The sequence below is a fragment of the Corvus cornix genome, chromosome 12 (assembly GCF_000738735.6).
Source record: "Corvus cornix cornix isolate S_Up_H32 chromosome 12, ASM73873v5, whole genome shotgun sequence".
Classification (NCBI taxonomy): domain Eukaryota; kingdom Metazoa; phylum Chordata; class Aves; order Passeriformes; family Corvidae; genus Corvus; species Corvus cornix.
In genome coordinates, this window is record NC_046342.1 from 16,021,638 (window position 1) to 16,047,338 (window position 25,701).

At 46.3% G+C, this 25,701-nt stretch overlaps 1 protein-coding gene across 5 annotated transcripts in view; it reads right to left on the minus strand.

Moving 5' to 3' along the window:
* FRMD4B (FERM domain containing 4B) overlaps positions 1-25,701 on the minus strand; it is a 125,842-nt gene that overhangs the window by 23,285 nt on the left and 76,856 nt on the right. For all 5 annotated transcript variants that reach the window (XM_039559058.1, XM_019280467.3, XM_019280468.3 and 2 more), the window contains exons 6-11: positions 18,362-18,418; positions 17,392-17,414; positions 3,839-3,922; positions 2,583-2,648; positions 1,471-1,528; positions 479-565 (exon numbers count right to left, since the gene is read on the minus strand). In XM_039559058.1, the coding sequence (XP_039414992.1) occupies positions 479-565; positions 1,471-1,528; positions 2,583-2,648; positions 3,839-3,922; positions 17,392-17,414; positions 18,362-18,418 (375 nt within the window). The remainder of the gene's footprint in view (positions 1-478; positions 566-1,470; positions 1,529-2,582; positions 2,649-3,838; positions 3,923-17,391; positions 17,415-18,361; positions 18,419-25,701) is intronic.

Here is a 25,701-nt window from a genome sequence, read left to right on the forward strand (position 1 = left end):
CTTGGCATTTATTTTCAATTCCCCCTTAGAATTCATGGAAACACAGACTTACAGAGCTGCCTCTACAAGCCTGCAATTTCACGCAGTTCCCCTCGTATTCCGCCTCTATCAGTGGAGCCTTTTGCACGTCACACAGAAAAAACCAAACTACAAAAGTGAAGTAAAAACACTGCCCAAGTACAAGGCCTTGCCAAAGCACAACTGCTTCATATTTCTGTAGTTATCCCTGGGCGCTGAAAAATTCCCATCCTGAGACCACCAAACTCAAGACACGTGAGCCAAAGCTCCCAAAGGGCGTTTCCACTATCTAGGAGAGGGAGAGATTTACTCCCTCAGTGCCAGCAGAGATCTCCTTCTGCCTCCAGCCCTTGGTCTTCTGCCCACCAGTCTAATAAGCAACAGCTTAAAAGAGTACATTCTGACATAAAACACCATACCATGTTTCCCCCACAAAAAAATCAGATGCAAAAAAACTTACTTTTCGGGGCTTAACTTTGTCTTGTAAGTCGTACTGGCCGATTCCTTTGTAACTTATTCCAAGCCACCACGGGATTCCTTGTTTATCCTGAAAAATGGACGTCTACGTCAACCAAGAGCTACTTAAGAATTAGGCAATTCCAAGAGTACAGCCCTTTTCACTCTGTGACAAGTACAAGTAGGTACAGAACAAAGATTTTCTGGCAAACAAATTGAGGTGAAGTGGATTGCTGGGGTGAACGTGGAAACTTTCTCCCTCTGCCTTCTGAGGCAGAGGCACAAAACCAGGTGGTGGCTGTGCAACGTGGACAGAAAAATGACAGTGCTGCTGAAACAACAGAGTGTCACTGGCTGGAGGAGTGGCTGTGAAGGGGAAGGATAGGGGACAGAAAAAAACTGTGGCCAATGACTGCATCCACTAAATTCAGGCATGGACAGCCACAGGAGGAAAGAATAGCGTAAGACATCAGCTTCTCAGGTACCACAGTCACGGCCGTGACTCAAAAGTAAGGAGACATCATCTCTGCTGAGCTCTTCGGCACAAAACACTTTGGCCCCGGCTCTGCTCTACAAATGGGAATAAACGGTGTATTTCCATCACTCTCCAAAAGTATTTCTCAGCATTTGCCCACTCCAAGCACGCACCACTAATCACTTGCCACTTAGGAGGAGTCTTTTCCACATTTTATTTTTCTAATCTTGATTAATGTCTCTGGGGAAACTGTTAACTGCTTCGGGTCTACAAGTGATATCCAGTTTAATTAAGATGATAGGAATTTAGCTCCTGATAGGATTACGTAAGGTTTTACACAGATTCCTTTCTGCTCTCTGGAAACAATTCTTAAAGTATATTGAATGGGGAAAAATCACAGAGCTTGAAAAATGTGGGGTTTCATACTGATAGAAGGGCACTGAATCATCCAACTGCTCCTTTAGGAATGCAATCCCACATAATAAGCTCAGCAATCACATTATCTATAGGCAGTTACTGACCTTTACTCCATAGTAATGAACTCCGTATGTTGGCAAAGCTTCTACCACTTTCATGTACCTGCAGACAGATTTATAGCATATCAGATGATTTTCTCTGGAGGGAATAATATCTATTAACATATTTTTTTCACACATACATCCAGGACACGTCATTTATCATTTGTATATTTTGAAGGCCTTAATAATTGAAGGCCCATGCTTTCAGAAAAAAATTTAGCATCTTGGCTTGGGGAAAGATGGGGTATTTTGGCCCAGCTAAAGCAAAAGGAAAATCTCTCATACAACAGAACATTCAATCTCTTATCAGAGGATCACAGAACTGAAAGCAAAAATTCTGAACTGAACATGTGAGTCTTTTGGGAAATGTTGGCAGTAAAGACCTGCCTATAATTATTCCATTATGAAGCTCTGGTTACAAAGGATAGGCTCCAAATAAATCTGTTTATGCCGTTGTACAACTGTTTCATGAGGCAATTCAGAAAACCACTGAACAGACCATTTTTCCCTTGTTCCTACTGAAAAAAACCACGGATTATTGAGACAGATTTACAGGCACTGAGGTACGTGAGAAAAACTACAAGGAGCCTGCACCGTGCAGCCATGGCCATCGCTCAAACATCTCATAACACATCCTACTGCATTTGCTAGTAGGAAAAACAGTAAATATTAATGGTAAAAGAAAAATACAATTCCACAGGCTCAGTGTGCAACTTGGAAGACCTTGCTATTTTGAAAGCCAAATTCTAAACATTTCAGAATTTCTTACAGAACTTAGGATAATACTAGCCCTTAAGAGTTTGGAGTGAAAATTAATTGATGGCAAGCAAGGTATGGAGAAGAGTCTTCCAATAAAGTAAGATCCAAACAACTTCTTTTGTGTTTGAGGTACCCAAATGACTACGCAAATGACAAACTGCAAGCCTGTGAAATGTGAAACTTCAAATAATTCCCCTTCACAACATAACTCAATAAAAAGAGAATCTGACAGATACAAACAACATCGTTTGCAGGCAATAATGACCCAAACAGCCTGCCTTGCCACTTCTCAACAAAAAAAGAACAGGAGAAAAGTAAAAATATCATCTTCACAAATTAACAAGTGTCATACTCACTGAACAATGGCTTGTCCTCTGGTCAGACCTTTAATTTGTGTATAATGCTCAATTACTCTGTCCTCACTGCAAACCAAGCACAAAACCCAATTTAGAGGCTCAGTGACTTTGTTCATGTCTTGACGGCATCTGTCGAAGCTCAGCCACCTGCTCAGCATGCAGAGCAGGGTCCCTCTGCATGTTTCTTGCTCTAGTTTACATTCTGGTTCTTGCTGATTTCTTTCCCACCCTTCATTAAGCAGTGTGGAGCTGCCTGGCTGGTCCCCACCATCGCATCCTGCCTTCCAGACTAATTAGCAAATCATTTCGGATCAGCCTGTTCTGCTGCAGATGCTGCTGCAGAATAATGGTGCTAATTGTATAAATTCATCTTAACATTCTAAAGGACCCAAACTTCAAAGGCTGGTTAATGCTCCATATCTAAGACAGAAAAAGTTTAACCAGAGCTGTTTTCATTCCAGTGGATTTCTCCCCCTGACATTTCATAGGTGAAAAAAACATTTGTCAGCAATGACCTTTTTGCATTTTTCCTGTTACATATTTCAACATTTTGGTTTGGAGGAATGTGAAATAAAATATGCATTTATGTGTCAGACACTTGAAAGCAAAGAAAAACCCAGCAGAATTCATTCTGAGACAAACAAATAATAAGCAAGCATGGTATACTTGAAAATCCATCACGTACACATCAAGCCTAAAAAACCAAAACAAATGAGGGAGTTGAATTTGCACAAAGGGTATCAATTCCAAGGAAACAATATCACTGATTCATCCTAAATGCTGTGCTCCTTTACATCAAATTCAAGCCCCAGAATTGGAACTACCTTTCTCTTTCCAGCCTTTCTAGATTATTTTCTTCCCCTGTCCTGTTGAGAGGAGCTGGGTGGGCAGCTGGCAGCCAGCAAAGGTCACCCAACCACAAAGGCTCCACTGTGTGACAGATGAAGACCGAGGTGCTCTCTGCAAACCCAGGCTTGGCTGGAGCTCAGATTTCAGCTCCTTCTATCGCAGGGTCCCCACATATTCTGATCCAGCAGTTTCTGACATAGCAATTGAATTTGAGCAAACTTTCAAGGAGGAATTTGCATCAGATCTTGCATAATTTATAACCTTCTAAAAACTGGAAATGCTTGAACATAAGCAATTAACTCCATGTCCTGGGCTGAAAACTTTCAGAAGAGTTTGCAAACTGCTTAAAAGTGATCTTGTTGTTATCATTCATAGCAATGATTTACATTTTAAATTAAACTGCTCACCAGTAAGCAAGTGATGGATGCTCCTGCAGTGTCTTGGTAGGAAAGACGGGCAGCGTCTTCAGGTCTTTTCTAGTGTTCTCATCGCTGAAAAACCAAAAATGGCCCAGAGTCAGTGCTAGTGAATCAGAGATGGACTCATCAGTTTGGGCAGAAGGAAGGGATGTATTTGCTACTCAAGAACGTGGCGTGTTGCCCCATGTCAGGCTGTCATAGCAACGTAACTCTAGAGGCCCTCTCACATGACAGGGATGGATATGGTGTCATGCAGGCTCATTATGCACACACGTGATGCTCAGGCCACCACTGTATCAATATTTATCTTGCACACCCTCACTCTTATTTGCTGAGTGCAGAATGAGCCCTGAAACAGCTGCAGAAGGAAAGCCTCTGCTCAAAAGCAAGGCTTGTAGTGCAATGTTTTGCTCTGTCTTTCCCTAAAGCCCTTCCTCTAGACAATACATTTCATGAAGCAGCGTGGTATTTGTCAAGTCTCAGAGTTTAACGATGATCTGATTCAAAACAAAGAGTTTCAGTTCATATGCTTTAAAATATTTTCAGTGAAAATAGTTGTCCTGTACTGCCCATTGCCGAGAAAGTTCAAGTATTCTGGACTCTAGGCTCAGCCTGGAATGAAACACAGCGGGGTTGAAGTATGTGAATGCAATTTGTCACGACAAAAACCCAGCAGAATATTTAAAAACCTATTTACAGGCATCAGTAAAATGGTTCATGTTTTCTCCTCACACAGTCCATTAATTAATCAGCTGAAACCTGCACGCCCCATTTCGGCAGGATTTCTGCGTGCCTTTGCAGCAGCGCCAGCAAGCACCAACATGACTTTTCTATGCAAAGAATGCATCAGTCACGTCCATCAGCATCTGCCTCAATTTTGTCCAGGCTTTCCTTGAAGGTATTTTTCTGCTCCCAACTTCTGTTTTCATCAGACTGAACTATTAGAGTTTTCATCAGAGCTATGCCCACCCCCCCCTTCTTCCGTCAAATTCCACACCCTGCGCATCCCTAGAGTAGATCCGTGGGCACTGTGGATGGAGCTCTGCACTCGAGGACACAGCAACCCCCCCTCCCACGATTCCATCTCCCAGTTGCCACATGGAAAGCCAGGAGATGAAAGGTTTTTTTGTTCCTCGGGAGCACGGGCTAATCGCCCTGCAAGGCCCTTCCCCAGCCCTGACAATGAGCCTCAGCCCAGAGTGAGGGGGACCACCTCTGGGGACGAGCAAACAGTTCAATCAACAGCCTATTTATTCTTCAATGTCTTTGATGAAGCTGCCAAGAAGGGGTCAATTAACGCCGAGGAGCGCTGGTTGCTGCACTCTTCTGCCAGGAATATCCATTTTTCTTTGCAAGCTGGCCAGCACCCAAGGGCCACAAACAGGGACAGCTGGGTAGAAAATCAGGATCTCTCCTTCCACCGCTCAATTACAGCCAACGCTCACCAAAGTTGAGTTTTATTCACCCTGTTACAAGCCCATTTTGATGGGATCAAAAGGCTGCAGGACATCTCAGCTTGCAGACAGAAGGTAGATAACCAGGGGTTTGTAGGGCCACATGGAAATGCAGACAGAGCATGCTCTCCCAAGTCCTCAGAAACCAGAGCAAAGAACAAAAAAACCACCCCAAAACTAAAAAAACAAGCCCTGAGCAACCGGGCCTGAACTCCCTCTTGGAGCTGGAGGTTTGGCCAGATGACCTCCTAACGTCCTGTCCAACTTCAATCATAGACTCACAGGGTAACTGATTATTAAAACACGAATTTCCTCCCATTTTTAAACCTGACTCATCACTGCAATGGCTGCTCTAGCAGGCAGAGTTGGCAGGGAAATACGGTGAAGTAGGAGAGGTTTTGGAAGGAAGTAATAGCAAAGTAGCTCATTTTTACCAAACAAAAGGCCTGTTTCTGTAACTGCAGAATCTGGGCCCCCGCAGTATTCATAATCAGAGGTTTAATGGGTGGTCATTAAAGCCCTATTTAGAAACCTGGTTGTAAGGGCTGAGGCAATAAGGAGCCTGATGCTGGGAGGCCAGGCCTGAGCTCTGGCAGAGGCAGCCGGGCACAGGGGACAGCTGACACCCCAGCTGTCACCACTACACATGGATGGAGAGGTCCCAAATGGTCCTTCACCAATCATTATGGGTCCAGGAGCCTCCCCATCGCCAAGAGTCTGCAGAAATGCCACAAATCCTGGCAGCTGCATCTCCCATGCTCTGAAATGCCACCTCTTGCAACACTCGTGGCCTCCAACAGCTCTACTCGCCTTCCTGTTTGGTTTTTGGGCCCCTCGCCTCTCCAGATCTATCTGAGTGGCAACTTTATCCTCATCAATGCCAAAACAAGGGTGCTAGTTAAGCTTGAGTGATGAGTAGCAGCTGATCAATACGAAAATGTCTACCGCTGAATTTAAATTTTGAGGGCTAGCCAGCAAACCTGCCCCAGAGCAGGGCCTGTGGGCTCTGAGCTGGGACACAGAGTGATCAAAGGGCTGTCACCACATCTGTGCCATGACAGGGGACGCGTCCCTGCAGCACTGACCCAGAACCACAGCCCTGCTGCAGACTGTCAGCAGGCAGAGGCCACGGAGCTGTGACAACTTACAGCAGAGCTGGGCCTTCTCTCTTCTTCTGCCAACCTACAAACCCATCCAATTTCTTGCAATAGCAGAGAATACACTGATTTTATGAGGTAAGATTGGCCCCTGGGACTTGTCTTCCTGAAGGGACCCAACCTCGCACCCTGAGGTTCAGACACACCATCCCATCCACATGCACTGGGAGAAGTCCATCAAAATGGACTTATAAAGCCTGAAACTCTCTGAGAAACAACATGAGGATTTTTCTCTCCCTGCATAATTGTAAGATGGAGCATGAAACAATCCTAGAAAAATGTAAAAGACCTGGGAAAAACAGGGCACAGCTCCTTGCACGCTGGATGCCTTCAGACAGTGCAGGCTGGCACGCAGCAGCCTGGATCTGCTGACTGCACGCCCCAGGATTAGCATTTGGGATGATTCACGGCTTCAGGGATAATAAAAGCCTCAAACGGTCCTCCCCCTCCTTCCACAGAGTCCATTATCACTTCATCTGCAGCAACCAAGTCTCCCCTTGACCTTCAGGATCACTTTCCCAAGCCCTCTGAGAGCCAGCCGTTCCCCAGAGGTGACAACTCCAGATAGCAGGAGCTGCGGCTTGAATTATGACCTGTTCCTGTTTGGTTTCACAACGATCACCAGCCGATACAGCAATCCCAGGGCAGACAGCCCCGGCTCCAGATCTCCCACCATCCACACTATCTGCCAGCCAAACACCCAGTGCTCTATCTGGCATGTCCATGGTGGGTTCCCACCAGGAGGAGGACGTGGCTGTTGGGACAGGGAGGCCCAACTTGCATTTAATCTGACCTCTGCTACAGAGGGGGTTTCTGGACTGGTGGTTTTTGGCATAATTTCAATACATAAACTTAAACCGCCCAGAGTCAATGGGGCCGAACAGTTTTTGGCAAAAGGTTTGTTTATTCCCCAGGAGGAGAATATAGGAAACTCTCATCTCAAGTATTTTTCCACTATGGAGAAGAATTAAACAAAAGCAGCAAGACAGACCCTTTCCTTCCTATTCCACCCTCTAAACAGGAGTTTTCTCTCTGGCAGATACAAAGAAGAAGTTGAATCAATCTGGACAATGCAAATGGAAATAATGAAAATCTGCATCAGAGCCTACTCATGCTGAACCTCATCTTGCACTCCTGGTACTGCCCATAATTAATTCTCTGTCCCAACATGATCAAACGTTGGGCAAGATGCTGTCCCCAGCACACCCTGCTCGTCAGTGCCAGGTCCATGGAGAGGGAAGGCAGTTTGCCTCTAAAATAACCAATAAAAATACTTAATCATGTACCAGACTATCGATATGACTACCCACTTGAAACTATCTCCAGCAGCAAAACAGGACCAATCTCATGAGCTTCCTACAATCTGCTGATGTTACAGTGAAATTTTAGGCATCTTGCTAAAACCCCCACCAGAAATCCATGAAGGAACCAAGCCAGACTATCGTGGCATGCTCTGCCTAGAGCACGTTACTTAAAATTAAAGCAGAGTTACACATTTATGCCCCCAGAAAGTACATCTTGACAGCTTCTAATGGAATGATACAACACTCCCTGCCAGGCAAAGATTTACAGAACTGTGCTAATTAGGACCATTTGTCAATGGGTGCCCTGGCATTTCCCTGCACCCACTGTCAGAAACCAGCTTATGCCCATTGCTAACGCAGGTAAGAGCTCAGATGGAGTAAGATGTGGTTAATGAGATTAACAAAACATGAAGAGCAAGTGACACACCCAGCAGCAAAAGCAATATATTGGACTACAGCATAGAAGCTTATCAGCCCACAGATTCTTTGTAAATATTAACAACTTGATGAGGACAGGACTTCAGACAACTCTTAACTGACTAAATCAAAGGCAGGTGTGTCTGCCTCTGCCGAATTATGTTGATAACACGTTATAAGGTACAAATTTATCACTAGGGAAAGTGCTTTGTATAGCGATTTTCCTCTATTCTTGGAGCCTCTTGACCTCACACAAATACTTTCTCTCGTATTGCTGTAGGATCATTGGATAAGTCACTCCAGGGTCCTTCTGACTGTCATTATCTGATGTTCAGCTAATTCTTGAAATGAATTTTAGGCATAGCACAGGTAGAATTTAGAGTGGCCTTGCCTTTAGAAAATGTCAACCAGTCTCTCAAAATTAACCTGAAAGTTATTTCACGGACACCTAAATACCAGCAAATTTGAGAATTACGTAGGAGATACAGGGAAATGTGGAGCTGCACAGTGAAAGGATGATATGCTATTACCCTACATCGTGAAGATGCTTCAAAACATTTCCATCAGCATTTGTCACCTCATTCTCTTCAAGATATTTAGAGCTAGCAAAAGAAATACTCTGAAACAGCACACAATTAGAGCAGATACTTTAAAGTTTGATAATCAAGGGTTTCAGGCCAGATTATTCAGCTGATGTCAGTAACAGCCCTATTTCTTTAGAAGGACCACCAAATTCCTATGCACCAAATTGTACAAGAACATCCTGTGCTGCTGCCCACACCCCAGCCTGGTCCTAAAGTGACTTTCTGAAGTGACCAGACTCAGGCAAACATCACCAAGGTCTCCAGGGTGCTCCCATTCCTTACACTCACAGACGAGAACCAGCAACATGGACCATCCCACTGCAGCTGGGCTGCTTCAGCAACAGGGGCCTGTTCTGTAGGCTTTGAGTTTGTCGTAAAATAAATGGAAGGGCAGAGCGTGGCAACCTCATGCTCCCATGGAGGCTGCTCTGCCCTTCGAGGTACCACGAGAAACAGGTGTGAGGAGCAAGCAGTGAGGCAGTGGAGGGGGAAAAAATGAGCAGGGTTAAAAGTGCAGGAGAAAAAAGGGGGGAAGGAAGAGAGAGCAGGGGAGGTACAGGGAGAGACGATGGATTTAGCAGCTTTTGAGTATGCCAGAGCAGCAGGATCTTGGCAGCAGGATTTTGAAATGTGCTCTCCGACAAATCCTCTTTTGTGGCAAATGCCAGACGTTTCCCATCATTTCCCAACCTTTCAGTTTATGGTCTGCTGGCACACTCAAGAAAGTTATTTGTCTATTGAAGGGAACCCAGGATGTGGAGAGGCCATGAACAAGGGGCTCCCGTTGGTACAGGACCGCCAGAGCCCGACCTTCCCTGCAGCCAGTGGCAGCTTTGCCGGGGGCAGGGCTGCAGAGGCTGCCACTTGAACACCAGATAGCAGCCGCCTGCTCAGAGAGGTATTTGAAGGGGCATTTAAGAGCCTTCCACCCCCATCTGTGAAAAGGGCCCTGATAAGCAGTGCAGATGTCTTTTTCAACCCCAGCTTGTTGGACATCTAGGCTGTGGCTATGCTGTGGTTTCCCACCTTGTGCAGCAGCAACAGCTTTAGTTTCACAGCTCAAGGGGGACCTGCACCAAACACAAAGCATGGCTGGGACTGGACGACCATTCCCCACACTTGGACCAGAGCCTCGGACTGCCAGGCCTGACCAGCTCCAGCCCTGCTCCCTGAGCCCAACTTCTCTGCTTCCCGAGCACTGCCCGACTCTTGGGCAGAGCAGCAGCACCTACTGATCTGCTGGGGTTTGGTGACCACACACATTGGCTTTTGGAAGATGGGCCAAGAGCACCAAGGAAAATGCAACATTTCTCCAGTCAGCTGTATGCACACACCTCTCCATGTGAGGACATGGTGAGCAGACAAACGGGAACATGAGCTGCTCCCAGAGCCACCTTGGCAGACAAGGCACTGCTACAACCTCCACTCTGCAGACAAGGGACAGGGTGCCAAGGAAGCAGCTCTTCGTGGCTAGAGAAAATCTGTGACCTGGAGCTGCCCTAAATCCTCAGGATTTAGGAATTTAAATCCTAAATTCTTTTACAGCTCTTGGTGTGAAACATGAATATTCTGAACACAAACCCTTTTGGTCCTTGGACCTACTACCTACAATGGCTGGTGAATCCTGTCCCACAGACCTGGCATGACAGATCCATGTTTAAAGACCTGCTTGGTCATACCCACAGCACATGTTAGCAGTGCTCCCCTAACAGACCAGACAAAAGCAGAATGGCTCTGCTTTACCTGGGGATTTACTGCCAAGCAAAGATGGATATTCACAGTTGATACAACGCTTGAAGGATCCCAAGCCCTTCCTCACAACAACAGACTGTTATTTCTAACATTCATGCTTTCTTCCTGTTCACACAAAAGTCAGCTTAGCCATATTAGTTGTGGGTTTTTAGCATGTCTGAGTACAGTAGCAAAGTTTAAACCCTGTTATCACAGCCCAGCTGATACAGAGATACATGGAACCACAAGAAAAATAAAGTGTCCAAATAATGATAAAGACCTGACAAATCTGCAAAAGCAAAAAACTGAGGTTGAAAAGCTGTCATTCCATTTCCTCAAAGCACCAAATACACCTCACATGACAGATCTCAGCCACCATGGGAAGCAAAAGCAGAAGATTTACTTTTGCTTTTCTCGAGTGAGTATGTTGTTAGGAATCAGACCAAAGCCCAAACTCCTGCTCACAGATGAGGGTGCAAGACTGGAAAAACTCCCTGTGGACCTGAAAAAGTTTTTCAGATATTCAACAAAAAGGAGGTGAATACATTATAATGCAAAACCCATTAAATGTGATTTTTACAACAGGAAAAGGCCATGTGTTTTAATACTGAACCTGTACTTAAGGGGATTTCTAGGGACAAGGGGAAAGATCTTTTACACCTATGGCTGTCATGATGCTACTCCAAGCCTGGCAGTTGTGACAGCTCGTCCCCTGCACTGGAGACAACTTGGGGGATGATGAATTTCCTGGCACCGTGCTTGTCTTGTCTCTCATCTGTTTTGGATGCAGAGCACACACAAAAGACCTCTCTAGGTGGCTGGGTTGTACCCACTCTAGCTCTGCTCTCTGAGTTAAAAGTACTTTAAAAATAAAAGAAAAACCAAAGAAAAGTACTGTGGAGGGACAATTAAAGATGACAAAACACAATAACCCCTTTTCTGCCCTGCTGGAAACTGTACAAACATCATGCATATGAAATCTAAAAATTACTGTTCCTTACCAAACTGCCATAATTGTGTGTGAATATTAACAGTTACATTGCTATATACAAGTAGTAAATCCCATGAGATCAGGTTATTAAATTACTGCAAACATCCTTTTTTTCCCCCTCTTCTTCTAATCCTTTTTGCTCATTTCCACCCACAGTGCTTCCACCTAATTAATCTGCTACATAGTAAGTGTTCTATACTAATTCCTTGACAGCCCTTACAGAACTGCTTTAAAATAGGAAATTGTAAAAAAACCCATTAAAATTACATCATTGCAGGCTGTACATGCTTTGGTCTGCCATGAACTGGATGAATCTACAAGCAGTGCCAGTGGAAAAAGCCCTGTTGCTCTGAAAAGTCTATCCAAAAAATGGCATCTTAAGTACTTTTTTTTTGGTATTTGCACCTGGTTTGCATGAAAAATAAAACACCAGGAGAAAACAATGTCTTCTTCTCAACTGCTGCCTCAGTGCTGAGGGAGATGGAGCTCAGCAGTTCCCTGCCTGGCTCCCTTCTGCTTGCTGCCTTTCCTCAGATCCTGTTCCTCATGGCAAACCTACAGGGACTCACCAACGAAAGAAAAAACTTCACCCTGCTAGAGAAAAATCACTGTAGTCTTCAACCAGCTTTCTTTGAAAAGGATATAAAATTCAGTTAAGCTCTTGGGAAAGTGGGTATCTGATACCTGTCAGTAGGGGAATCATCATCATTGTATGAAATAGATATGAAACATGAGACTTTCCCTAAACTTGCTTATTTACTACCTTGGTTCATCGGATGTTCCCAAACCAAGCGAAATAAATAATCAAACCCCTCAACTAACAGGTTCTGAGTAAGTAGACTTTTGCTCATCTTGTCCTAAATTAGCTGTTTATTGAAAAAGAGGCAGCTGAGGAAAGCACACAGCTGGGTTTGACCGAGACAGAGTTAATGGTTCAGAGCCAGTGCCTCACCAGGTATTTAAAGAAAAAGTGCTGGGAGTCACAGCTGAAAGGCAAAACACACAATGAGTCACTTGGCAAACAAGGGCCGAGGAGCACAAGGGGCACAAGGCAGCGCCAGTGCTGAGCACTGATTTACAGCCAGGCAGACTCAGCCCACGGGGAGCTGGGGGCAGCCTGGAAAAAGGCTGAGGATATCAGTGCATGGGCGTTTCAAAAGTGCATTGCATGGAAAAGAACATCAGAAACTGAACTACGGTGCTGGTATGACAGGCACCAGATGGATGTTCTGAGAGTGAATCCTCTGGTGACCCACCAGCTCTTTTGTATCACTCACTGATAGAGGTGTGAGGGAATACTTGGGGCTGAAAGAGGATCCAGACTGGGCTCCAGTCTTTGGCTGCCAGATGAGATGTCCCCTTGTAACTCATCCCTGAACTTGTCTTCCTGCTCCAACCCCAGTCCTGGACATGGCCACAACTGGAGTTTTGGTCACGTGAACCTGACAAGATTCCCAAAATCAGGCTGGACAAGCCACCTCCAACAGACCTCAGGTGTGTCCTGTTCCTCAGGGTACCTTCATTTTGAGGTTAGCAGTAGAGTGAGCAGGTGCTTTGCTATCAGACAATTATTAACTTCTTTCCAACAGCTATTTTCTAGCACTGCCCACGTTATCTTTCCCACATTCTTTTCTACCAAGAGATCTTCCAGTTTGCCTGGCAAAACATTCAGCTTCCCAACAAAACACTACCCAAAAATCTCACACTGAGCACTCACTTTTAATTAGGAGCAAATTGTTAATACTACTTTCTGCACCTAGAACAAGAACTTCCACTTTTTTTTCTCAGTAGAGTTTTAAAGTTCAGGAGTTTCTGAACCAATTACTCCATAGCCTCAGTTGCAGGGCTATCTCTCACCCAAACCTTTTCCTTTTACAAACTGCCTTTATCACCCCCATAACGATAAACCCCGGTGCCTTGCACATGTCAGCTATCAGGAATTCATTATTTTGTCTGTGTTATGTTATACCAGTCGGGAGTTATCTTTGCAGCCCACAGGCCAGAATCAAAAACGAATGCGTCAGCTATTTAAAGAAAATAGAAGCCCTCCTCCAGCAATTTAATTAACTTCCAGGGAGCACGGCTGGGTTTCAGTCCTGAAAATGGTACTGGGGAAAATACGGTCCAAGATTATCAGTCAGAAAATAAACTTCTTTTTTTTTTTTCCCCCAAGTCACTTTCCTTATATAGTCCCTGTAGCTAATCTGATTTTAATAAACATTTTTCCAATGCTAGGACAGCATTTAGGACTTCTCAGTTACAAACTGTCTCTCTCATTAAGCTACAAAGTATATAGTATTGTACAGCATTTTCGAGGGCAAATGCTTAATCTGTAAACTAAATACAGCTAAATCATTTATTTCCCAAGGAAGCCAGACTTTATATGTTGCATATTTACAAGATGAATAATTAACAGACTGCCAAAACATTAAGTTTCTTTAAAATTTAAATAAAATTCCTAAAATAAACAGAATATGTACGTTTTTCCCCCAAAACTGAGCCATGCCAGAAGATGCAATTTGAATCATATCCTCTTTCTAAAACCTTTGCATAGAGATTAAAAACCAAGATGTCGTAAAACCAGGCTTGCAGATTTTTCTGTTTCATTTGCAAATACGAGAGTGGAGGAACGCAATTAACTCACGCAGAGTTTCAAAACTCCAATCAATGACTAATGCTTGCTTGGGGTTCCTATTGCAGGAGCTGGGTGAAAAGTGCTGGGAACTCAGCTTAAACAGAGGAGCAGTCAACTGGAAGCCATGGATGAGTCGTGAAAAGCAAACACGAGCCAGTGTTACATCCTTCCCCTTGAGCAAAGTATGCCCAGCACTGCACAGGAAGGCAGAAGGGCAGGAATGTGCAGCATCCCAGCCTTCCTGGGGACAGCACAACTGCAGGACTGTCCAGAGGAACTGCTCTGCCCAGGGCAGCCCTGACACCATCCCAGCTCACTGACCATCCCTGTGACATCCTCTTCACCACACACAGCAGGGAATTTTCTTGGCTGGGATCACCAGTGGGGTAAACAGGAAAAGGAAATAAAGGGTACATGGTGAGCTACACTGGCCGTGGTCTGCTGCCACCTTTGTTCCTCATTCCTCCTGTGTCCCAAAGCCAGTCTAGGCTGCCTTTGAGAATCCAGAGTTGTCCAAACCAGGACACGCTGCGGGTGCAATTTTGAAGCATGTACTTAAGTTTTACAAAGATGTCTTCAAAACCAGGTCCTCTCAAAGCGGGACTTGGGTGGTTCATCTCACATAAAGCCTCTCTCCAAATAATAAGGCACAAAGTAAATGATCATTAAGGTCCCTTCCAACCCAAACCATTTTATGATTCTATGAAACCCCTGTCCTGTAAGAGCCCAGCTCATGACCTTGGGGTCCTACTGCAAAGCACCTGCAAGGGTCAAACCCCAAAGTCCCTGGTATTCCCATGCTGCCAGTGCTACCAGACTGCAAAGTCCCTCCAGAGTGACCTCTGTGGTGTAGAAATCAAAAGTTTTTCACTTTCTCCAATCGCCCACGTGTCAGGTTTGCTCACTGAAAAGAAACAGATTTCCAAGGAATGCGCTCACCCACTCAGCATGGGGCAGGGGAGGGTGTTGCTCAGGAAGCTGCTGCTCCCTGCCATCAGGGCGTTATCTGAGAATGTGAGCAGTGGATTGGGAAAGAGGCTCCTGTAGAATTTTGAGTCTGATACGTTCAGGCCCTGGTACAGAGCTGACGTCAGCGGGAATGCTACACAGTGACCCCACCACAGGATGTGTCCCCATGGAAAAGCTGCCTATGGGATGTGTGTGAAAAATCAGGCAGGAAGAGATCCCCAGCATTGCCTGGACTGGCCCAATCCTCACTTCAGAGAGCTAATCTCCAGGACTTCAGGCAATTCCTGTATTTACCAACAATCATTCAGCACTAGTCCAGTACCAAAAAAATCAACCTGCACGTTCTCATGGAAGCAGAAGTGGTGTAAGAGCCACATTCCAGAAGGTGATTCAAAGCAGAATGGCCAAATGGCAGCGAGCAGAGAACACACTAAAGGCATTGCAAAGGGAGGCAAATCACACTGCACAGGAGCACTGCTGCAGGACAGTCTGTGCACCACAGCAAGCTGGGCAGCAGAGGCCAGTCCTTCAGTATCATCATTAAGATATGCTGGTAATTAAGCCAGTGCTTTATCAGCACTGGCCCAAAGGACCACTTGTGATCTGTGACATGAAATTCCTTCACTCCTGGTGTGCTCACTGGGCCTGGGACAGCTGGCCATGCTCATTTGCTACGGGGGCATAACATATGCTCAGTTTAACAGAGGAAACAATTGCTGCAGCTGTTTCCATGCAACTCTTAGGAGAATAGCTGCATTTGGAAATCACTCTTGTAGCAGAATGCTCTTCCCTCCAATTTTCTTTACATACTTCTGAAGGTAATCATGGGCAATCCACTCCTTGCAACGTGTCCAGGGAACCATGGGAAACAACCACAGACACAGTTCTTGGCCTCAAGAAGCCATACTTACAAACCTATTTATGGTAAATGATAAGGAGGCAGTGTTAAGTTTAAACCACATTTTCACCACTAAAGTGGTTTTTAACCTTAACCCCTGATCTTGAGAATCAAGAAAAATGTGCCACCAGTTGCTACAGCTTAACAAATTACTTATGGTGGAGTCAGCAGTGATTTTCTGGTTATCTGTGCCTAAACTGAGCTAAGCTCAGGGTGTCCCTGTGAGATAAGACAAGACAAGGGGTCTTCCTAGAGAAAAACGCAGCACACTACAGGTAAAAGCAATATACTGGGGATCACAAAGCAGGTCTACAGCATGGACGGGAACAGAAATGGTCTGCACAGCCAGCCCAGCCAGCTGGTCAAAGACATCTTTTTCTCCCTGCAGGTGTGACAGCACGCTGAGGAGGAGACTTTGATGGACTTCACAGAGCGTGTCCTTCAGCAGAGAATGGACAGGCGTTTGAAGGGAAGGGGTCTAGGGCATTGGCATTGACTTGACAACTGCCCCCTGGAACGGAAAGCAGAGTCACTCTGGCAGTCAAACGTGACTTGCTCTCTGCGTTTGGGCAGACAGGTCTGTACTGAGCGCTCTCCAAAGCTGTTGTAGCTAAAGTGTAAAACACACCTCTCCTCCCATATGGAAACTCAGCAAGTAGTAAAATATTAACATGACCAAAGCCAATCTTCTGAACTTCTATTTGCTTGGTGAGCTCTTTCGAATGGAAGGTCTTTCCCCCTGGCTCCAGCAGGAGTGAGTGTGACCCCACCTGCTCCCCACAGCCCCTTATCACAATCAGAGCTGGGTAAGATGCACCTTCAAGGGGAAGCCCAACCTGATGATGCAGCTTTAAACAGCTCAAGCGGAGCAAGGGGGTCCCTCATCAGCCACAACACAACTGCTGGGTCAAGTGCAGGGAGGGAGAGGCCCTGGGGCAGCTGCAGGAGAACACGGCTCATTGATCCCCGTGGCAGCTGACAGCCCCACATCCCTGCCCGTGCTGCCACTGCACGGGCACGGCTGTGGGCAAGGTCACCCACATGGACCCAAACACAGTTCTGCAGGAGCACAGGCAAGTTTTCTTGGCAAAAGTTTGGCAAAGCACAGGCTTTCTGGCAGGAAGTGTGGGAGCTTTCCCCTTCTCCCACTTTGGCACCCACATTTGGGAGGGGAGCAAAGCGTGGTAGCCTGAAACACTGTTTTGACTCAGAGTTTGCTCACAAAAGGCGTTACTCACCCTGCAGACTCAGATTTTATCCAGCCCAGCAGCACATTTCACTCTCTTTGGGCACTGCTCGCAGCTGGACTTTACCCCCATTTGTGATTGTTTGCAATACAATGCCAACACAGAAAAACACATCCATCAAGCACACCAGTATTAGAAAGGAAAATGTTATTACCTGGAATAGTCCCCTTTGGCTTCCTACAATTGAAAAACAGTGACAGAATTAAAACATGATCTCTTCAGAAGCCCTCGATTTTCCCAGCATTGTTCACTTCCCCACTCCCACAGCTCTGCGGGCAGATCCTGACCCCCGCCACATTCCCTGCAAAACACGGAGCCTGCCTGCATGTGCTCGAGAGCTGAACTTGGCCCCTCATGCTCCCAGCTGTAGATAATCCACCTACAGCATAAATACAACTGCTTCCAAAATGGGGATGAATTTCACATCACAAATCAAATGTCGCTTTTACTGCACAAGAAGTGAAATACAATTCTCCTTCCTCTCTCATCCAGGCAAAAGTTGGCTGTACAGTCAGCAGTTGGGAGGAATTGTGCTCACTCGAGATGAAAACAACGGTTCAGGCAGATCAAGCTGCTGCAGCTTTGCTGGGGCACCTTGTCATTGACAGTGCAACAGGGGAAAACCGCCAATGTTTTAAAGGCACAATTTTATTTCATAGAAAGCGGCAAATAACTGGAGTTTAAGTCTCAGTACAACAAAACTAGATTAATGAGAGGGAAAAACTGACACTGTATATTTCAACATAACAGAGGTATCAAAACCATATGCTCTGAAAAGAAGATTCACAGGCATAATATAGCCGATTTAGCTGCAATATTTACACTTTTCTTCCCAGATCTCTGGAATGTATTTAAATTAGGGTAAGTGATAAATTGAATGGAAACCTGCCCAGATAAATGACTTCCCTTGATGAGGTTTTATTCTTTCAATTTAAAGCTCCTCAAATAAATATTTGTCTTACTCGCCTATGAGGAAAGTAACTCCTATATGTTCCAGCTTCCCCTCCACTCCCCAGCCGCGGAAACCATCAACAACCCTGCGGGGGCTTGTCCGTACGGAGTGGGGAAAAAACCCCAGGAAGGGGAATGTGCTGAGCCAAACAGAGCCGGGAAGAGACACTCACCTGGAGCACCAGGGCGGCCAACTTGAAGACGGTCTCGCTGTCCACTTCGATCTGCCCCTGTGCCGGAGAGAGCAGAGCGTGAGCGGGCGCGCCCGGCCCGGCCGCGGGGAAGGCGGGGAGGGGGCAGCGGGGAGGCGGTGCCGGCTCTCGCTGCCAGACCGGCGCTCCCCGCCCCGTGTCCCCCCGCTGTCACCGCGCCCACCGCCACACAGCCCGGCCGCACAGCCCGTCCTCCCACCCCGAGCCCTGCCCTCCGCCTGCTTTCTTTACAAATCTCGCTGTTACTGCATTTCACGGGATGCTGCTCCGTGTGACTGCACCCGGGCTCACCAGGACACGGTCCCGCACGCTGCCAGCCCTTGCCATGCAGCAACGAAGGGTTTTTAATGGCTCGAAGCACACACCCTTGTCGGGGCAAGGTTCACAGGTCACAGAATCAGAGACTGGTTTGGGTTGGAATCATAGAGTGGTTGGGTTTGGGACCATAACAACCATCTGGTTCCAAGCCCCCTGCCCTGGGCAGGGACAGCTTCCACCAGACCAGGTTACTCCAAGCTCTGTCTAACCTGACATTCAACTCTTGCAGGGATGGGGCATGGCAGATACATGGTTGGATGGCACCCAGGAGCACATATCAGCTCAACAAGTATCAGTATTTGACAAGATCTAAACCCCTGACTCAATCTAGAAGAAAAGGTATTTCCCATCTCAGTGCTCTCCAAAGCACAGAAGCTGAGCTTGGGTGCATCTATCCACTGGGATAGCCGTGTCCCAGCCAAGAGAAGACCAAGAAAGTATATCATCTCTTGGTAAAGAGTTTTATTGCTTATAATTTTAGGACCGTTCACTCTTTGTTGTGATGGTGGTACACAGCCCTCTGATGCTAAAGCAGTCATACTGATTAATCACAAAGACAGCATAACTGAGTCCTTTGTCCTGCTAAGTCTGCATCCTACAGTGCTCTAGAACTCCTGTGGACTTGGAAGAACTGTTCAGAAAAACTGCACAGACCCCATGCTGGAAATCTCCTGTGCCTTGAGCCCACTCCAAAAGCTGCCCTGTCCTACCACCACTGGGTACTCAGAAACTCCACAGGTGCCAAAGCATCAAAACTACACAAGGATCCCGTTTTTTTCCCCCTGCTTACAAGCTTAAGTGCAAACTTTCAACCAGGAAAACCCCTGGCCTTGGTTCTACTCTGGGACCAGCAGAGACACTGGAAGAGTAAAGGCGATGTACTTACAGTTGCAGCCTTTACTTCTCCTGCATCCTGCAAACAGTGGGTAAAGCACAAAACTGAGCCTATGAAGCAGCCCAGGAACACAAATTTTTCTTATTGACCTTCTGCAAATGGAGATAGTGGACATGATGCCTGCCTCCTGTCACTGAGATTCCAATACATCCTTAGTCCCCAGGATGTGTTGGCTGAATGAGGAGACAAAGCAGACTGAAAGCTGAAATAATGCCAAAACCAGGGCAGCAGGAAGATCTACAGAATTACATACAGATACAGGGAAATGACATCTAGAAATATATTAGGGCACATCTGGAGCTGAGCTAATTTACCACAGCTGCAGGTCTGGCCCACAGAGCCTAAATTCAAAAGTGAACAAACAAATAATTCAATTTTCATGGAAAGGAAGTTTTTTTGCCAGCTTTGTCAATAAAACATTCTGGCAACAGCACTCCCCCACGCTTCTCTGACAGGCAGACCAAGAGGAATTTCCCCTTCCCAACAGGTGTGGCAACAGCTATGCAGAGTAGCCTCCAAAGAATTCCCAGACATATTTTATTAGAAGGAGAGGAGGGGCGCATCACAAGTTAAGAGAAAAAAAACAGCTTGAAGTTCATCCTTCCTTCAGATCTCTTTCATGTTGATGCTTAAGAAAAGAGGCAAGATTGAAGCCCAGAAGCTCTTTACATAGGTGCCATTTTCAGGCACTTTGTTACTTCCAGGTCTGTATCAGGTTAGTCTTTGTCATGCACATCTGAGCTGGCTTTTTGAAAGCTTAAATTGCATCTTCCCAAGCAGCCTCTGAGGGCAGCTGTGGTGGTGAGAGGATTACGGGAGATCAGGTCAACCCTGCACCACGCTGTCCTGCGCCAGCAGGCAGAGAACCCAGACATGGGAAAATGCCATCACAGAGAACCTCAGCTCAGCAGGAAAGGTGAGATCTGGCTCGGCAAAGCTGTCCCTGGATCACAAAATCGGAGAAAACAGGGCCAGAAGGGGCCTTAAAAGCTCATCAAGACCATCTCCCTGCCCCAAGGCGGAATCAGCTACATGCGGCTCATTGCCTTTTAAGCCTACAAGAAACGAGGAGATTTAACTCTCCAAAGCCCTCTCGATTTATTGCTGGCTCCCAGATAAGCTTGGTAAGCATCGAGATAACTCGATGAGCTGCTGCAGCAGAGTCTCTGCTGACCCACAGCAAGAGCTGCTGCTGGCCTTACAGGGGTGTTTGGGACTAAATAGCCAAGCACCTCCTCACTTTTCATCTTCAAAGCACCTCACAGCCATTAGCTAATTAGCAATAGTAATTACGAGGCTGCTCTTCTGTGTTTATTTGCTTTTTCCTAGACACTGGCCTTTAGACACTATGGTCACTTTAATGGCTGCTATGGCATGGCCACAAGTGTTAACAGGGATCCCACAAACCACTTCATTTAGGGTTTTAGGAGACCAAAGAGAGCATGGAGGAGGACTGGCTTCTCTAGGTGATGAAGTTTCAGTCTTTGCTTTCAGAAAGAGGGATTTGATGTGCCAGTGCCTTCAGCTTCAAACGCATTTGCTTAGAAGCTGTAAAGAAGTGAACAGGTAAGTAAGAGAGTCCTCCCTAACCTGACCTCTCGAAGACGTTGCAGGTGTCTTGGCCAAGCAAAGGGGACAAACAGGTCACCCCAGGAGCAGGGCTGCCACCGTGTCTCTCCAGCTGCTGCAAACCTCAGAACAGGATAGACCAGCCCTAGTTATTATCCTGTATCACCACACAGCAACAGTGGCAGGAGAGTGGGGCCACTCTAAGCAAGGCTCAGGAAAAAAACAAAAAAAACCAACCAACCAAAAGAACAACCCACCCTTTAAAGGGACTAAAATCACAGAAAAAAAGATGCAAGGGAGTGAAGAGACTGCCATGAAGACCTGCAGTAGCTAAGTAGCAAGCCGGGATTTGCAGCAAAGGATGCCAAAGCCCAGCTCAGCCTGTATTTGACAGACTAATGCTGTCCAAGTGACAGTGTCTTGGACAATTCTCTCTGAGCCTGGAAGTATTTTTCATCATAATATAACATTATTTGCCATCTGGCTTCCCAACTGGCCATTGCTGTAATGTAATCCAGCTCTGCCCTGGGCTGTCATGGAGTTTGGACAGGCCTTGACTTGACACAAATCCAGACAGTGATATGTGTCACTCTGGAGTGCAGGACCATGACTCTCCCCACTCACTCAGGCAATATTTTGATTTTATGATCATCCTTCAGCCTGAAGGTTGGAAGACGGGGGTTTCTGTTTCAGGATTGCTTTATCAGCAAGGTCAGATTTCAAAAACAGATGAGGAAAATGACTGTAAGAAGATTAATTTGCAATGCCTGCCATCGCCAGGGTAATTCAAGCAGAGACTTCAGTGAGCAAGTGGGGGGCCCTGAGAGCCAGGGCAGCCAGTGTTCCCACAGCCACGTGCTGAAGATGAAGATGGAAGGTTTTCCTAGATTTATCCCAAGTGGGAACAGGGTCACCAGCACAAGGTTAAGTAGATGTATGTCATTCAGATAATGGAATCTGAGTCTTCTACATTTGAGATGTAAATGAGTTCAAACAGACTAGTGACTGCAGCTCCAGGGAGCGGATGAAACTGATATTTTTAAATTAGAGTTTGCACAGGGACCAATCATTTTAACCAGTGAGACTGATTCAGCCAAAAGACCACTGGCTATCTAAACCCTGCACTTGGTCCAGTGGATTCAGGTGGTGGCTTTTGTCATCCTGATACACATCAGAGTAATAAAAGGCTACAGCAGGTGTCCAAACTGGTTGGCGATTACTGCAGAGCAGGAGTAGGTCACTATCTCAGCATCTGGTAAAGACCAACTCAACCTTCAGTGCCCATGGGCAGAGTTTAGCCCCCAGTTCAGACAGCAGCTCAAGTCTTTTGCTGCACAGACATAGACTTAGAATGTGATAAAAATCACAAGCTCGGTTGTGAATGGAGCAGTGAACCCTCATTAGACACAGCAACAACACTAGAATTTACTGCCATAGAGATACAAGTCTGAAATCCTCATGAAAACTCAGATCAAGAGTGGTGATAGTCAGATGAGCATTAACTGTGTTAAGCAAATCTTTAGGCTGCAAACTCAGATTAAAGCAGGTTTAAAAAAATAAGCAACACACAGGAACTGTCATGTTTAACTCTTTAGAGCCAGAGCAAGAAGTAAAAGCGGACATGGTTTGTTCAAAACACACATAACCTCCAGAGGTTAAAGACTGACAACAAAAACATTTCACCTGAAGATTTGAGAATTCAGATACCAACACACCTGTTCCCTCAAACCAATTCCTTAAAATTTTTATGAGCCAAAGACACCCCCAAAAATGCACACACTATGATTGAATAGCCTCAAGACAGCCACAATATTGAATATAATTACCAGTGGTTACCGAAAGGTGTTTAAAAAAGCTGAAAGAAGGGTGCAATTAGTCAGAGGGAAAGAAAGGACCCAAACGTCTTCAAGATGTTCAAACTGAAGCAGGCAATTAGCTGGGTGTGGACCCAGCACAAGTGAACAAAGCAGTGCCAGCGCCCCTGTGCCCTTATCCAGCACCATGGTGACTTCCCACCAGGGATGCAGCATCCCTGCTGTGTGTCCTGGCAGCCAGAGGATGGGCTGGCAGGTCCCAGCAGTGCAGAAAGCCTAGCAGCTTTTCAGTGTTTAAGGCTTTTTTTGGCAGGTTAGGGAGGGCAGTGGGTGTTGGCCACAACCTGTTACACCACACAAGCTGCGCAGGAGGAACTAGGTCAGGCAGATCCTGTCACTCGCCCTGTCGGAGTGGCTGTGCTGGGTAATTAATTACTGCACAGAGACAAACACTGGCAGCACATGGATAACCTCCAGCATTAAATTGCCTGTCCCAATTACCAGCATTCACACCTATGTCTCAGTCCTGGTGGAGTCACCTGCTGTTCACACTGCCCTGCAATGCACTGGAGGCACCATCCCACTCCCTTCTGCATCAGATGTGCCAAGCTTTGCTGAGCACCTTAACTGGGACTCACTTCCCAAGGACAGAAACTCTGAGCTGAGAAGAAGCACAGCAAAGCAAGTGACTCCAACACCTCAGGGAGGTAAAGCAAAGCACAAAAGCAGCAGAATACAAGCTTTTTAAGGAGCAAATGGCAGTCTGTTCCTCCTGACCTTCCTCAGAGGAACACTTCAGATTTCCACTGGTGCTGCATTTCCCCCACAGGGCCCTGCAGCCTGGGTGGCTTAGGAGGCCTCACACCGCATTTAGATGGTCCATGATGTCTTTCACTTCATGCATGGAACCCCACAGCCCTTCAAACCACGTAAGGCAACACAGCCTGAGACCAAACACAGCTCAGTGCATGTGCAGAGACCAACACAGCTCCCTGCTGGCCAGACCTGCTGCTTCCCACCTCAGGGGCTCAGGCCAACCCAGCCCGAAAATAAAAGCTGTTAGTGCCTCGTGGTGAGGAACAGCTTCAGGTTTCCCTGTTACACCCTTTATTTTGCTGTCTCTGCCAGCCACTCTCATCCATCTCTCTTTGCCTTTTGTGCCTCAGCCAACACTTAGATGAAACTCCAGGGACAGGAGCAGCTACTTGGAGACTCACAGTGCAACAGGAACACGTTTACTGTCGCTTTTTTTTCATTAATATAAGAGTAAAAGCAGAGAATGGGGGAAAGACATAAAGACTTCCCTGTTTGCAAGCCAGGGTACACAGCAAGTGTCATTAACCTTAACATGTAATCACAGCCTTTCGCTTTCCTGCCCCAGCATCACGGTGAGATATCCAACACACACAACAACTGAACAGGCTGAGCTGTCGCAGCATCTTTGCTCTGTGGCCAGGAGATCAAAGGTGCAGGACTCTTCATGGCAATTAACCCTGTCGTTAGTTCAGGAGGAGGTGAATACATCAAGAGCTGTGAGGTACAAAACTCTGGCTGCAAATCAACTGAATCTTCATATGCAATGGGCCAGCCCAGCTGGAACACAACCTGCACCTCCTCAAGAGCCTCACAGGTCCCTGGGGCACCATCACCCTTTACAGCAGGCAGCCTTGGATCGACCTCAGCACTCTCAGAGGAGGCCCTGCACTAAACCCACACCGTGGCCAAGTCCCTCCCCAAAGCCACCAGCACAGAACCATGTGAGGTCTCCTGGAGTAACGAGTGGGGGGCCCCATGGGGATCTGCCAGTTTACATCAGCGTGGGGTTCTGCCTCCTCCTGCTGTCACATTTTGTTCACAGGCACAACCTCGCTCCATCCTCCTCATCTGCTGACACACTGCTCTGGAGGCTGGGCCATGGGGGTGGCTGCCATGGCAGAATCCACAGGAGAGAGCAGCCCTGGAGGAGCAAAAGGCCAACTGGTCCTGCTGGACCTCAACCTGGGCTTTCCATGTGCTGTCTTTGGGAGCAGAACAGCCAATTCAGGCAATGGACAGAGGGTATTTAATAGCCTTGGCTAGGATCAGACTACACCGTGTTACAAGGCTACATGGGAACATTCCCCTCTCCCTTGAGATGGGGAGAATTAGGAAATATCCATTATAAAACTTTTGAGAACTCTCTGATACATGACCACTTTGCTCTTCATGAGCTGGAAACCCACCAGACTTCATGCTCACACCAGGGGTCTGTTTCAACAGCTCTTCTTGGTAAGCACTGATCTTCAGGCTGCCAAGTGCTCACAAGCATTGCTGTTCATGGAGCTATCACAGTTACAGACTCCTCTGAAAACTTACATTTCCTTTAACTTTTCTCTTTTTTTCTTATTTTTTTAAAGCAATTCTTACAAGTCCTTGAAACAAATGGGAAATTAAATAAACCCACCCAGAGACACAGAGGAAAAAGGGAACACAGCCAACTTGACCGAGATCTTCATTTACAGAGCATGTTTTAAGGCCTGGCAAAGACTCAACCTTATGGCTGCAGAGGTATATAGAGGTTAGCCCTAATGCATAATAAATTTGACAGTGCTTTGCTAGCCAAGTAGGGTGTTATTTTTCCAAACTTGGCTGCTTCAAAAGAAGAAAAGACTAATTTATCTTTCCAAATTTATCATCAGCATATGCGTGACCAGTTCTGACCCACC